General features: G+C 40.9%; 1 protein-coding gene across 1 annotated transcript; it reads left to right on the forward strand.

The window, feature by feature from the left end:
- The first annotated feature begins 6,716 nt into the window (after nucleotides 1–6,716).
- On the forward strand, nucleotides 6,717–12,585 carry LOC135469722 (regucalcin-like). Its single transcript, XM_064748288.1, has 5 exons — nucleotides 6,717–6,873; nucleotides 8,038–8,217; nucleotides 9,827–10,054; nucleotides 10,932–11,075; nucleotides 12,382–12,585. Exons 1-5 carry the CDS (start codon nucleotides 6,717–6,719, stop codon nucleotides 12,465–12,467), a joined length of 795 nt encoding a protein of 264 aa, XP_064604358.1. The 3' UTR covers nucleotides 12,468–12,585.
- Nucleotides 12,586–16,456: the final 3,871 nt, after the last annotated feature.

Genomic DNA, 16,456 nt, shown 5'->3' on the forward strand with positions numbered 1-16,456 from the left:
AGCGAACCGCACTAATCCTGCGATACCCGAATGCTAATAAAGACCTCTGCCTAAAACAGGGACATTTTTATTGTAATATAACAGTTTAGGCTTCAAGTAAAGATGGCTTCTAATATTCTTGCTGAGATAATCGTACCAGGGCCAGAATGGTCCACAAGTTAGCTTACGTTTCCAGACGATGCAGAGCGAAACAAGGTGTCTCCAAGGAGCACAGAATATATTTAAGAATTAATTCAACCACGAAACACAGTTGCCCTGTTATTTATGCTGCACACTAGTGTATTGTAGTGATTACATATTTTGGGCCAATGAACATATTGTGCTAAGCGGAATGACAAAATGCTAGTATACCAAACACAGTTCTAAAGATAGAACTCCGGGATGACTCCAAAACTGGTCCTGACTGTGTTTGGTTAGAGAAGACGGCGCTGCGTGAACTACATAGCTTTGTCATTACTATTGACTATTAGCTATTAACTCTTAACTATGAACTATTTTCTTCCGTTAGGCCTACATTTGCAGGAGGCTGTACATCTAGGGTTTCCGAAAATTAACTGCGGCTGCCTATATAAATCTTGCATTATATATACATGTGAACCACCGATAGCCTATATACATGATACATGTAACTGCATAATTAAAACTTAATTGAATAAAATATTGAAACATGACATATATTGTGCTTTTTTTTTATCTTATTATTTATTTTCCTCTGTGTCATATTCTTTCCTAACTTTAGTTTGTAGGGCCAAATAAGGTTGATTTCAATACCGTAATGATGTTAATTACTAAGGTAGCATGCAGGAAAACGGGTGTTAAACCATTATATCTCGCCATTACATTAAAACATGATGTATAAAATGGTGACATGCGGGATTTGAACTTACAGATACATTGTTATAAAAGACTGAGTTATTATTAGCCATGTGTCCACGGTGTGCTGACATAATAGTAGGCCTATGCAGGTATGCGATTCTGATATTTACTGAAAAGCAATAATCTGAACTATTCTGGGTGCATAAACGAACAATTTCATTTGATTAGCGGGTATATGCGCTGTCTGACCTAAAAGTCACCGGTAGAGCCTTCTTTTTTAAAATATCAGGCAACAAAGAATTACCATACGTATCTTATAAGAGAATCAGCGGTATGTACCCGCATGTATAGATTCTATACAACAAAATTTTTACAATAGAAATGGACTTGTATTGTAAATTACACCAACAAATATAGCTGCATAGGCCTATACTGAGAGAGCTCGTATATATGGGGTTACACATATGTATTTAGGCTTATATATAGAAACAAATGAACCACATAAAAATGAAGTCAGCATGTATGATGCAGGAGAAAGGCCTTTGAAATATGTCTCTAAAATATGTTTATACTCATAGCACACACAGACATCGCCATTTTGTCTGCATATTCAGCTAGAACCGAATTTGTTGCAAACAGTATTCAAATAATCTTTTACTCATGGATATAATAAGAGCTATACCAACATTAAAAGCTGTGTTTAGAATGGGGAACTTTTCTTGTTGTACTTCAAGGTGCCTGAACACCCGCTGTACGCATGGTTTATGAAGCCCTGCTTTGTGATATAAATTTAACACTCTTAAATATTACAAAAAAAGAGAAAGGAAGTCCATTTATGCTTAGTTGGTTTGCATGAACGGTATCCAATGAGCCTCCTTTCATTTTTTTTCTTTAGCTTTCCTTCACCTTAACTATAGCATACATAGTATCTCAGTGTAATGTCCACTTAACATAACAAGATTTGGTTAACCAGATTTCATCTCAGAATACCACATATAATGGCCGATATGCTCGTGGGGAGAAAATATGCGAAAATTGATTACGCATGAAACGTGTCTGTGCTATTTTTTATGCGCACAAAACAAGCTTCGTTACGAATGCTTTTATAAGCATTTTGATCTGACAAAGATGATATGTGTGTTGTCAAGTCTGCGTGGCACATAGATCTGTATGTCCTAGGATACCTATACAAATATTGGTATACACTATACATACATGTTACGCTGCTAGGTTGTGCGTTACACGCTGTGGCTGCGCACATGGACACGCCTATAGGCATGCTGTATGGGCGATAGAAGCGTAGTCACTGGATACCGATATAGCATGGTGAATATAGCAACCTCAGATATACATAAATATTAGCACACAATTCACCAATATATAATGCTGTACAAAGTAAATTTTGATGAGCATATATGTTTTGAATGATGTATAATAACTATACAATCTAGATTAGTCTGTAGGCCTACTATTCACTGAGTTTTACACAACTGTCCTTTTGTCAACCACATTCACTCGCGGCACAGAATTACTATACTAAAAATTTACAATATTCTCAGACATAGACCCTCGGTCGCTATATACATGTTTCAACCAGAAAATACACAACGCCCAGACCAATGAACTTAATGCCGTTCAACAACATCCCACAGAATTATTCAGTGTATAACACTGCATCATACCGGCATCTCTTCGTTTATTTCTTTGTAAATGATGGTGTTTAATCCATGCTCAGGAATTTTTCACTTGTCCACGGCAGGTTTATGAGTGAATCTCACCCACAGTGAGCTGTGGTAAACTATACCGACCTCAGTGGGCAAGGGAATGACACAAGACTGCAGAGAACCAGCGCTTTAATTGAGCTCCCGAGTCAGAGAGGCACCCGCGACATCTCCCGAGTCCCCCACGAACAAACAATATAACTGTAGTACTTATTTATTTATTTGATGTTGTGCGTTGTACTCAAGAATATTTCATTGTGGTGGGAGGGCCATCCACAGGTTGCTGAGAGGCCTTCCCACGTAGGCTACGTATCATGACATCTAATCATACTGTTAACATACACAGTCATAATTACAACCGCTTTAGCAAAAATCACATAATATATAACGCGATACTGCAATACATGAACATATAGGATATAAATAGGTAAATACTGTATTCATCACACGACTGAGGCACGTCAGTCAGGGAAGACTGAAATCTGTAATAATCCTGTGACATGCTGCAACTATTACATGTAGCCCATATCGTCCGTGCTACAGTGACACAGTTCCGCTATATCATCAGCTGTCTGCCGGATTGACCTAGTACATCCTTATATGAACCAATTCTGTATGAGACGTTTTCATATATAGCGTCTCCATATTTGTCGTTTCCCCTGGGCTCTATCCGATTTCCACCCAGCAGAATGCTGTCCGCCATTCTTGAGTGCGGCGTAAAACACCAGTCAAATAAATCAAATAAATAAATATATTTGTTGTTGTACAAAATTGTAAGTGATCAGAAGGTAAGCCAAGCTGATACCATGGTTGTATATTGCGTACTTTGACTAGTATGCGTATACCAGTATATATCAACACAGAATAACCGAAAGAAAGTTTGTGCAATAGTGCTTACACCATTATATAGGTGTGGCATTGGTAGACCTACATGTAACTGGTCACAAGCATTTTTAGTCACTGCAGTTTAGCCACCTGGCATTTTTAACTAGATCAATGTTCTGTATGTTACAGAGAATGTCAAAAGGTTAACAGGACGCCAGCATGAGCTGGACTTGAACTCACAGCGACCGCATTTGTGGGAGCCCCCTGGGTCATTGCGCCGGGCTGGCTATGACGGACTTTGACGCGATGGCTTTAAAAAGTTTATATATGAGTAGAATTTCCTGGAAATTTACATAATCATCAGGCCCTCGATAGTTCGGCAATACTGTTTACAACCAACTCAGGTTGCAGCACATCTTCCACCTAAATCCTTCCGTTAAATGGGTTGCATGAGGGTCGGTCTATCGGATTATAATCCATTACCAATAACGAAGAAATCTATCCTATTAGACTGACATAAATGCGATCTGTCATCCCTTATATAGGCAACGGATTTAACGGGAGTTTTAAGTGTCGGAAGTAATCACAGCACATCACCTAACAAACAGCCATGACATACAGCCGCAGTCGAATCAACCAGGGCGAGCTGGAATCGAACACGCGACCTCACTGATCAAAGTGGGGGCTATAGACGTCTTCTGGTGGAAACCATATTCATGAGCGAGGCTACTAAATCGAGGGTCTTTATCTGTACATATAGCACTACACATGGCATATAAGTTACATGTCGACGTGCCCTTAAAAGTCATTAAGCTGGATAAAGCTAGATTCCCTCAAGCTGAGGTCTAGATAAACAGATTTGTTATCATCTCATAAATAATCCACTCGTCGGCATACTTTCACACTCACAAGAAATTAGGATCAGTCACCTGAAAGCTGTACAGGACGCTAGAAAGGTAAATGTGTTTGATGGTGTTTTATAATTCGGGGCCTACGTGTGAAGGGTTATTGAATGTTGACCTGCTATGTACGTTCAATGTTAACCTTTTGACATTCTCTGTAACATACAGAACATTGATCTAGTTAAAAATGCCAGGTGGCTAAACTGCAGTGACTAAAAATGCTTGTGACCAGTTACATGTAGGTCTACCAATGCCACACCTATATAATGGTGTAAGCACTATTGCACAAACTTTCTTTCGGTTATTCTGTGTTGATATATACTGGTATACGCATACTAGTCAAAGTACGCAATATACAACCATGGTATCAGCTTGGCTTACCTTCTGATCACTTACAATTTTGTACAACGACAAATATATTTATTTATTTGATTTATTTGACTGGTGTTTTACGCCGCACTCAAGAATGGCGGACAGCATTCTGCTGGGTGGAAATCGGACAGAGCCCAGGGGAAACGACAAATATGGAGACGCTATATATGAAAACGTCTCATACAGAATTGGTTCATATAAGGATGTACTAGGTCAATCCGGCAGACAGCTGATGATATAGCGGAACTGTGTCACTGTAGCACGGACGATATGGGCTACATGTAATAGTTGCAGCATGTCACAGGATTATTACAGATTTCAGTCTTCCCTGACTGACGTGCCTCAGTCGTGTGATGAATACAGTATTTACATATTTATATCCTATATGTTCATGTATTGCAGTATCGCGTTATATATTATGTGATTTTTGCTAGAGCGGTTGTAATTATGACTGTGTATGTTAACAGTATGATTAGATGTCAAGATGGTATACAAAAGTGATGAATTTCACATCCCTATCGTATAATGTGTCCATAACATATATCAGATCATCATCAGTATGTTGCCGCAGGCATAGCACTATCGTAAAATCGTATACCATTATAAAGCGATGCCACCGCATCGCAGTATTGCACTTTAGTGTACCATCGTAGCGCTACAGTACACGGCAGTACCATCGTATCGGAAGGGTGTTCGACAGTCAAGGTACCACCGTATTGCAAAAGTGTTAGGTAGTTACTGAACCATTGTATCACAATAGTGTCCGGCAGCTACTGTACCACTGTATCGCAACAGTGTCCGGCAGCTACTGTACCATTGTATCGCAACAGTGTCCGGCAGCTACTGCATCATCGTATCGCAATAGTGCTCGGCAGCTACTCTGCCATCGCCCCGCAATAGTGCTCGGCAGCTACTGTATCATTGTATCGCAATAGTGCTCGGCAGCTACTGTATCATTGTATCGCAATAGTGCTCGGCAGCTACTGTATCATTGTATCGCGATACTGCTCGGCAGCTGCTCTGTCATCGTCTCGCTGTGACGCTCGGCACGTACTGTATCATTGTATCGCGATACTGCTCGGCAGCTGCTCTGTCATCGTCTCGCTGTGACGCTCGGCACGTACTGTATCATCGTATCGCTCTATAACTTGAACGTACTGAAGGGCAAAAGTCATGACTGGTCGATTGGGAAGGAATCAGCCGATGATATAAACTGCAATCATAAATATTCTTGACACAAGTCAAGCGAATAGCGCTGGAAAAACTTTTGCGCAAGGGGATACGTTTTCCGACAAGGAACAATGTTACCCATGTAGTTTCCGGTATAACTGTTCTTTGCTCTTCATGTAGCACACCATGACAAACCGATAAAATCACATAAAAGTCCACGTCGCCCGAACTATGAGTCAACACAAAGACTGAGTAAAGTTTCAAATGTACTATGTGTGTCTGTTGTATATAGTGTGACAATAACAAAAGAATGATGTTGATATGTTATCATACAAAGAGCGTTAAAGTCCACATAAGACCCTCACCACTACCATGTATGGGATGTGATCCACGCTGTTGTATATTTTAGTTCACATAAAAATTGGCCAGCAATACTTTAGAAGGCTATAACCAGGTCTACACACCTGGACACGGCAGATAGAGCGCTGGAAGACTTAGTTTGTAGTGTACTGTTTCTGGAGGTGGGTAAAAGTCATCTGCCTGAGACTGACCAGTATTCTCGTGGGGAGAAACCGTATTCCCGCTTTTCATGTCTTCCCTGTATAACGTGAAGGACAAAAGAATAAACCAATTTATACACAAATTCCTACTGTCAAACGCATTAACCATTTCTGGGTTCGATCAGAAATGAATACATCCAATTTATAGGTCTCTCTCAAGACATGGAGCCTCTTTGATAAAACTTGCAGGGATAGGAGTCTTTATCACAGCTTTTTTAAAAGAACGTTGCTGTGGTTAGCATGGAATGTGGCGACATGCATGGTTTACATGACGAGTTATGGAATATTGATTCAAAAATGGATTCCTTGGCTTTGTTGCACTCTTTAGATAGTGCATTTTGCCCTTGCAGATGTCGGTCTCAGTGGTGGTGGAACGGGCGACGGAGACGATCGGGGAATCCCCACATTGGCTGCCGGACAGAAAGAGCCTTCTTTACGTTGACTGTCTGATAGGAGGTGTCCGGATATGGGACTCGATGACCGGACAGGTGAACAAGGTTCACCTAAGTAAGTCGTTATATATACTTCCCAAAAGGAAATAGCTGTTTAGTAGCTGTATCTGTAAACATCTCTCCCTGCATGGAGATCTGGTATCTGTTCGCACAAAAATTGAGTGTAGGTGCGTCATTACTCATGAAATGTTGAAGATAGTTACTTCATTACTCACAAAGTGTTGCGTAATGGCGCGTTTTTACTCACAGAACTTGAACTGAGGACGCGTCATTACCAACTCAATGGTGTTGACTGTGTGCGTCATTACTCATTAAAGTGTTGTCTAAGATGGCGTCATTATTCACGAAGTGTTGACTATGGCTGTGTTGTCATCACCATTTTTACACTATGCTGAGTAAAGATATGCTATATGTTGTGCAGGCTATGATACATCCGAAATCACTTTGACAATATGGACTTGAAGGAGTGTGCCATTACCAAAGTCACCAACACGCCTTTCTTGCGTTTGTCTAACACATCATTATCAGTGTACATGTATACCTGAACGTGTCTCCCGTCTAATGGTAACTTTATTTTCACCATCATATAAATTCTGATGTTATATTGCTTCACCGTTAATTGAGATTCATTATTGGAACACTAATTTTGTAGTTTGTAGTACATAAAACAGATTTGATTTCTTGTTCCCGATGGTTAAAATTCTAGCTTACAGTTCTTCTTTAAATAATTCTAGAACATTTTACTTTTGATCTATGGAACATATCTTAGATTTATTGCTGTCGAACTGTGTATTTGAAGGCCGAAATGCAATGGGCACAGCACAAAAGATATCATTTGTCTGTATGTACGCCATTCACTATGCTCCATCTTTCTATATAACCCGACCGCTTCGGTGACTTAACGGATAGAGTGTCTGCATCGAAATCTAGAGACCTGGGGTCAAACCTAGGTCGAATCATACAAATGGTACTTCTTGTTGTCTCTTTCTGATCTCAGCATTCAGAGGTTAGTGCAAAGAAACAGGACTGTTTGGCCCGGTGTCAGTATAATGTAATTTCTGGTGTCTTCGGCATGATACTTCAGTGGCGGCAGCACTTTTGGCAGCATGGCCTCCATAAGAAGGCACAGCACATGTACACACACCCAATGACTTCGAAAACGTAAAAGCCCAATCAATCAACCAATCAATTTTATATAACCTTGTGTTTTAATTTCCAGAGGGCTGTGTCGGTTTTGCGGCACCCCATAAAGATAACCATTACGTCATTGGTCTAAATCAGGACTTGTGCTCTTTGGATTGGAACAGTCAGAATATCACGAGGCTTGCTTCCGTTGACAGCGGGCTACCAACCCGAGTGAATGACGGGAAATGTGACGCGAACGGTCGGCTTTGGGCAGGTCAGTTGTCTAAAGCATTCAACGTGATTATCATGACTGGCATCATTATCTTCACTGTGAAACCATACACATGGGCCTAAAGCCAAAGAGACCCTCACACTATGGAGTAGTAGTAGGTGTTATGTTAGAAGCCAAGGGCAGGGGGCTCCATGTGTGACTAGCGGTACATATACAACCTAAGATTCGTGTGTGGCCAAAGGATCATATATGCCAGCAAAGACTATAGCACGCGGCCAAAGGCTATTGTCGGAAGACGAGCTGTGACCTAAGACACGTAGACCTACATGTATGTGGGCAGAAACACCTCTGTGCAAAAAGGATCATGTTTGGTCAAACATTAAAGAGTGGGAAAAGAAACAAACGTGACCAAAAACTATAAAATGCGCCATTATCAGTGACTTGTATGTGAGCAGGCACATTTGTCGCTAAAGACACGTATTTGTTATAGTATCCGCATAACTACACAGCTACTAGATCTGAGTTCTCTGCCATTCTCCCCAGCTTCGTTTTCACAGATCTGCACCCTTCCATCCAATAACTCGGATTTTTTCACCCTGTGCTGTCCTCAACATGTCAAAGCTGTAGAGTACAAAACATGTTTCCTTTCGCCAGGAAGAAATTTTGATTTCAGTTAACATCACCATACGTTTTTAAAGTCTAATTCTCCGTAAGTCATGGTGCCATAGGGGAAGTCTAAGTTGCTGGTTTTAAGCATTTATATGAACAGTTAGAATATCGGTTAATGGAGTTCAGATGTTATTCAAAGCCATCTTCCTCCGCCTATGTCCCATAACAAACACACGCATGAGATGTTAGATATGTTAGAATGTACATGTAGACATGGCTAAGTTCTGTATAGACCCTGGCTCGATCAGTGGTCTACAACCTGTGCGGCGCCGTAGAATAATATTGGAATATTAATATGAGCGCGTGTACAATTGTTCGCGGGTACATGTTTGGCAAGTCCCCCGGGTAAAGAGCTGCTCCTGGCTTCCTTTCCCATTAAACCAGATCACCATCACCACCAGGCCGCCTAACACCAGTCAAGAGATAAAATCTAAAAGGCATATTTGTCTTGTACATTACCTTGTGTTTATAGGCCAAGGCGATTTAGAATAATTCCTAACTTTTGTATTGGCTAGGTTTTTAGAAGACTTAGTATATATTTAACTTTGATGTCGTGCAGTTCTCTGCAATGTGTTAAGTTCTGAGATAAGTCACAGGACTGTTTACTAATAAGAGGTCGTATGTCTGATATGTACAGCATCTTATTGTGGCCTTATACAACGTTTGTTTCACTGTACCTCAGTCTACAAATACTGTGGTTTTGCTCATTTTTATTTATTGTATGTATTTGATTGATGTTTTTTACGCCGTGCTCAAGAATATTTCACTTATACGACGGCGGCCAGCATTATGAATAAGGAAACCGGGCAGAGCCCGGAGGAGTTCAGTTTTAGGTCCGCAGTGTAATAAAGAAGTTAATGGTCATTTGTAATGTATGACAGCTTGGAAGTATAAACATTATCCTACAACATCTTTTTCCTTTTTCCCTATCTGAAACATTATCCTACAACATCTTTTCCCTTTTTCCCTATCTGACGCACAGGTACAATGGGATTGTTCAGTGCCTCGCCACTCGATGACCCACTGGAGAAGCGAGGTCATGGCTCCTTCTACTCGCTGGATGCAGACGGCAATGTCAAGCGTCACATGTCTAGCCTGAATATTTCTAATGGGTTGGAATGGTCCACGGATAGCCGGGTTATATACCACATAGACTCTGTTCCAGGAACACTAACAGCTTATGACTTCGATCTCTCTGCCGGATCTTTATGTACGTAACCAAAATCATAAAGTAGTTTTGTTTTGGTGAGTTGTTTTTATATTCAAAATGTGCGACAGGGGTAAAAAGATTTGCGGTTTGACGGGATATACGAAAAAAGGGGCAGATAATTCAGACTTGCTGTAATATACTTCAGTCCTGACAACAGTTGTCGCACTGTGACATCACACAGAAATACAGTTTCTGCTATGGCCAAAGCTTCAGCCTTCAGTGAAATAAATATTCCTATTTATAAGTTGTCTTTTTTATTTTCTTTTCTTTTCTTTTTTCAAAGCGAACAGTACCTTCGGGACAATATGCCTTTTAAGACTGCTGCAAAGGCCTTTAACATTTTTAGAACGGAACAAATTTCTTTCACTTGGTTTGTGCAGTAATGTAGCTGGGTGGGCTGTAACGCCTTCCGTCTTCGGTGTGATAAACGAGTGAGGCAACACTATAAGTATGTAAGCCTGCTGTGAGAGTGACCGTCGTGATGTAACCGAAAAGCAACGTTAGAACAGGTATATGCAAACAGACAGTCAAAAAGTTAGTTTGGTGCCAGGAAGTTTACGGGGAAAAAAAGAAAGAAGAAGAACTATATCGAATGAAGCCGCATTAATCATACATAGGTTCTATAACATTCCATTAAAACATATCTGCACAGGTCAACAGAGGTACGAATATATTACGGAAAGGTATCTAACGGAAATAACCGCTATGCCGGGGGACGAGAATCAAAATCCACTGACGAAGCACATGTATAGGAACAATGTGTTTAGGAGGCCTAACAGGATCAGCTAAATATACACTGAAATGACTGCAGTTCTCTGAATTTCCCATGTTACATGTATATTTCCAATAGTACATTGCACCATATGCACAACTGTAGGTAACCCGCGGGTGATCCTGGAGAGCCGGCCTGATACCCTGGCTGAGATGGGCCGGCCGGACGGCATGACGGTGGACATGGAAGACAAGCTGTGGGTGGCGTGTATCACAGCTGGCAAGGTGATCCGACTAGACCCGGAAACAGGTAGGCCGTTATATGATGTGCATCACAGCTGGCAAGGTGATCCGACTAGACCCGGAAACAGGTAGGCCGTTATATGATGTGTATCACAGCCGGTAGGGTTCTCCAGCTAGACCCGGAAACAGGTAGGCCGTTATATGATGTGTATCACAGCCGGCAAGGGGATCCGACTAGACCCGGAAACAGGTAGGCCGTTATATGACGTGCATCACAGTCGACAAGGTGATCCGACTAGACCCGGAAACAGGTAGGCCGTTATATGATGTGTATCACAGCGGGTAGGGTGCTCCGGCTAGACCCGGAAACAGGTAGGCCGTTATATGACGTGTATCACAGCTGGCATGGTGATCCGACTAGACCCGGAAACAGGTAGGCCGTTATATGATGTGTATCACAACCGGCAAGGTGATCTGACTAGACCCGGAAACAGGTAGGCCGTTATATGATGTGTATCACAGCTGGTAGGGTGATTCGGCTAGACCAGGAAACAGGTAGGCCGTTATATGACGTGCATCACAGCTGGTAGGGTGATTCGGCTAGACCCGGAAACAGGTAGGCCGTTATATGATGTGTATCACAGCCGGTAAGGTGATCCGGCTATACTGGAAACAGGCAGACCGTTATTTAACGTGTATCACAACGGGGAGAGTGAGGCGGCTAGACCCGGAAACAGGTAGGCCGTTATCTGACATGTATCACGACCGGGAGAGTGATACGTCTAGACCGGGAGACAGGAAGGCCGTCATATAATGTATATAATAGCCAGCAAGTTGACCCTGCTAGATCTGGAAACAAGGATGGAAATGGAAAGTGTGTTTATGAAATGTATATGTACGGCTTTATGTTAAATAAGACAGCTTTAAGAATCTGTGTCACTATATGGCGAAGTTAAGACTTTAATACGCCAGACAGGTAAAACGTTATTACAGAGAAATTATCAGTATAGGGTGATGTTAAAGTATCGCATTTTTGTTCATTTTATGTTCCAAGACTATTATTTATTGATTTTGCCCGTACCTTTTTTTTTACAATTATGCAAAAATGATAACATTTATGTGCACTGAGAAAACCAGGCGGATCCCTGAGAGAACCACGGTCCTTTGTACCAATAAGGGCAGTAATTCCCATTAGGCGTCTTGACATAAGGGCATATCCGAAATATAATTCGTACATTCGGGAATACTGGCCAGTGGATTGGAACCAACGAGAGTGACACTGTAAGTGAATGAGCCAGCAAGGGACCCCAAGAGGACACATTTGAGTATTTAAGATTTATACATTAAAATAGAGGTATATTTTCTGTGAACAGGGAAGGTTCTGCGGACTGTGTCTGTTCCTGCCATAAAAGTGACATCGTGTTGTTTTGAGGCGAGGGGATGGACGAATTGTACGTGACGTCTGCCCGTAGTGGACTGACGGACGACCAGCTGAAGGCATCCCCGCTCTCAGGGTCCGTGTTCCGGATCTCCGGGTTGGGGGTTAAAGGCAAACCTTCCTACAACTACGGCGGATAGACGACTCCATAGCTTAGAGGAAGTAAACTGGTTTAGGGTTTAATAAGAACACGGCAGCTCTACTCGCCTTTTTAAATTCCACGCTAATGATACCAGAAGTCCTTTCTTGTGAAGGTATTTTTTTTTTGGTTGTTGTTATTTATATGATGATACAGAATTGGTTAAAATCAATTGACTAAAATCGGACTGAAAAATCAAAATGTTAACTATATTCATATCCGGATGTCCATAAAAGACGATGTCTGCAGTGAGTGATATTGTCAGAACAGCTGTGCAGTGTAAGGTGTTATGGCATTGTCACTTTCATCAGCATTTCTCGGCGTAACAGTCATTATTTAATGTAGCTGTGCCCAAGTCAAATAGCTGTGCAGTGTAAGGTGTTATGGTATTGTCACTTTCATCAGCATTTCTCGGCGTAACAGTCATTATTTAATGTAGCTGTGCCCAAGTCAAATAGCTGTGCAGTGTAAGGTGTTATGGCATTGTCACTTTCATCAGCATTTCTCCTCGGCGTGACAGTCATTATTTAATGTAGCTGTGCCAAGTCAAATAGCTGTGCAGTGTAAGGTGTTATGGTATTGTCACTTTCATCAGCATTTCTCGGCGTAACAGTCATTATTTAATGTAGCTGTGCCCAAGTCAAATAGCTGTGCAGTGTAAGGTGTTATGGCATTGTCACTTTCATCAGCATTTCTCGGCGTAACAGTCATTATTTAATGTAGCTGTGCCCAAGTCAAATAGCTGTGCAGTGTAAGGTGTTATGGCATTGTCACTTTCATCAGCATTTCTCGGCGTGACAGTCATTATTTAATGTAGCTGTTCGCAAGTCAAATAATACAATAAATTACCCCAAAATGCACCAGATTTTTGTCAGAATTGGCAGTTTCATTTCTGTATGGTAAGCGAATACTTCTGTGGTTATACTTTAATTTACTCTGTTACATCATATATATGGTTTTAGATGTGACATCATCACCAAAGAAGAAACATAGATAATGACTATAATGGAGGGTATAATGACATAGGCTTGTGGGACAACATTACTCCAGTGTCATGCTGAAGAATGCGGCGCAAAGGCCTGTATACAGCGTGGGTATACAGGTCAACTGCTACTATACAAACTTTACAGCTTGTCCAATGAAAATTACTGTGGTGCATAGTCATAATATATTCGCTTATTCATCGGCACAAATAGTCAAATATGAGCAGAACGAATGTCGTCAGTTATTATCTCAGTTATTTGTTGTCAGTAAATGACAACAGTATAGTTCTTTAACAGTTAGTTTGTAACTTTGAAACGCATGCATTGGATTAGATCTTTAACCACTACTAAAACTTCGCTGATGATCTCCGTCTGCATTGAATGAATGAATGGATGCTTGGACTTTAACGTCGTACTTAACAATTTTGCAGTCATATGACGATAAGGAGTCATTAGGTGTGGGCACATATAATGTGTCTTCTCCAAAGTGCTGCCGCCACTAAAGCATCATGTCGGAGACACCAGACATGACACCCCACCCCAGTCACATTATGCTTACACTGAGCCAACCAGCCCTGTTTCCTTGCTCTAACGTTTCAGTGCTGAGCGCCAAAGTCTTTGGTATGACCCGACCCGGGTATGACGACTGTTATGAACATGGCATGTTCTTGTGTACAGGGTCAGACAGTTGTGAGGACCACATCTTCTGATCCCCATCCAGGGCATGATAAATCTCCATACCGCCTGCCCCTCACCTGGTACCTGCCTGACAAGAGCTAATCCATACACCTGTGTTCTCGAGAAGAGATCAATCGTTGTTTTGTCCCCCTACCTGAGTATTGTCTAAATAATTAACGGATTGTTTCTCCAGTGGTCTTGTGTATTATTAAAGACATAACTTCACGCGGCACTGTAAATTAAAAACCCTTCATGTTTCCCAGATGCCAGTCAAACCCCTGCATAATTATGTGCTATGTTCTAGGCATGAGGCTTGTCTGAACTGGGCTATCCAAACTACAGGTAATCATTTCCTTCACGTCAGAGATCAAATCAGGGTTTATACTTTGGAGACTTAAACCATTATGTACTTTTAAGTATACAGCCTAATATAGATGTGTTGTCAGTTTACTTGACAAGGAGAAACAGCTGATAAAACTGGCCTCTATTAAAGGGAAATCACAATAAAGAATGGAAGGTTTTTTTAATCAGAAGCTAGAGTATTTCATTCGAAAATCTTTACGTCATGTGCTAATCAGGTCCTTACTGTTTTGTCAGATATCCTATTGTATAGTCTATTGTCCTGTTTCTTTGTTCCTCAAAAAACAAAATCACTGCAGTATTTTACAACAACAACATTAACTCTATGTAGTAGTCTTCAACAATGCCTTTGACTACGGTATTGAGCATCATTTCTATTAGCTGGGAAAATTTTTTACTACAATATGGCTTTTCACTTCATGCAGCACTTTCCAAAAATGTGAATAAAGAATTAATTGTTCGCAACTTTCCTTGTTAAAACATTAGCTTTATGGAGCTATAACCTGCACAACGTTATTTACCAAAATAATTAGGAGACAACTGATTTACGCAGTTTTGTGAAGACTGCCCAGGTATACTTCCACGGCACCTTTGCTGCAACAATTCCGTGTTTTACAACTACGGTAATTTCTACAACAATCCTATGTTCTACAACTATCGTATTCTCCCCAACAATCTCATGTACTATAACTGTCGTATTCTCTACAACAATCCTACTCTCTCCACGACATACCATTCGAATCCATTGGCTGTGGGTCTCTGCTTAAGGAGATCCGGTACAACAGTCCTGTCCAATGCAGCATTCAGGTCATTGCCGGCGAATGTGACTCTTCTGACCTTTAATCCAAAAAAATATAACACAATGATAATTTATATGGCTAATTTTCGATAGTACTGATTTCAAATGCTTTTGTGGGCATTGGTTTACTTTTGCGTAAATGCATGTATATACTTTGGCGTAAATGTATATACATTACATCAGTCATCTAAATCCTTGTCGTGAGTAAATTTTACGAAATCAAAACACTAAATTTCAGCGAGATCTTTGCACATTGCTATTTCCTTGAAAATAGCAACATAAATTTGTCGCTCAGCCAAATACATTAGAGAGGAGTTTTCTCATCACCACAGATTGCAAGTGAAAAGAAATCCAGCAGGTTACAACAATTAAAACATTTGTGACCATTAAAACTAGATTAATGAAATTTGAAACATTGGCGTTTCTGTAAAGTTTATGAGGAGGGATGGGTAGCAAACTTTCTTCCCGTGGTTCCCAACCATGGAGTTAGCATGAACATATATAACTGATTTAGCTCTGATGCGGAAAACCTCTTCTTAACCTCCCAGCGATGTTGAATACTCATCTGTTTTCGCTTTCTAGAACAGGGAAAAATTAGGCATTTTCTTTCACAATAACTTTTGCATTTTACACATGATTTCTCTTTTAGAGAAACTGGAAGTTAATTGTGCTACTGGTAAATAATGATCTCTTCACCACTCGTGAATGATGTTCTCCCTTCATCACACGTGAATAATGTTTTCCCTTCACTACTCGTGAATGATGTTCCCACTTCACCAATCCTGACTGCGGTTCCACCACTCCTAAGAGATGTTCCCTTCACCACTCGTGAATGATGTTCTCCCTTCATCACACGTGAATGATGTTCTCCCTTCATCACACGTGAATAATGTTCCCCTTCACCACACGTGAATAATGTTCTCCCTTCACTACACGTAAATGATGTTCTCTCTTCACCACACGTGAATGTTGTTCCCCCTTCAACACACGTGAATGATGTTCCCACTTCACCAGACGTGAATAATGTTCCCTTCACGACTCGTGAATGATG

This window comes from Liolophura sinensis, chromosome 7 (genome assembly GCF_032854445.1).
Source record: "Liolophura sinensis isolate JHLJ2023 chromosome 7, CUHK_Ljap_v2, whole genome shotgun sequence".
Taxonomy (NCBI): Eukaryota; Metazoa; Mollusca; class Polyplacophora; order Chitonida; family Chitonidae; genus Liolophura; species Liolophura sinensis.

Excerpts from the sequence above, each read along its gene's own strand:
- LOC135469722 (XM_064748288.1), top strand. The coding sequence starts at position 6,717 with ATGTCGGTCTCAGTGGTGGTGGAACGGGCGACGGAGACGATCGGGGAA. Across the intron at positions 10,055-10,931 it reads TCTCTCTGCCGGATCTTTAT|GTAACCCGCGGGTGATCCTG; the intron begins GTACGTAACCAA and ends GCACAACTGTAG. Across the intron at positions 11,076-12,381 it reads CCGACTAGACCCGGAAACAG|GGAAGGTTCTGCGGACTGTG; the intron begins GTAGGCCGTTAT and ends TTCTGTGAACAG.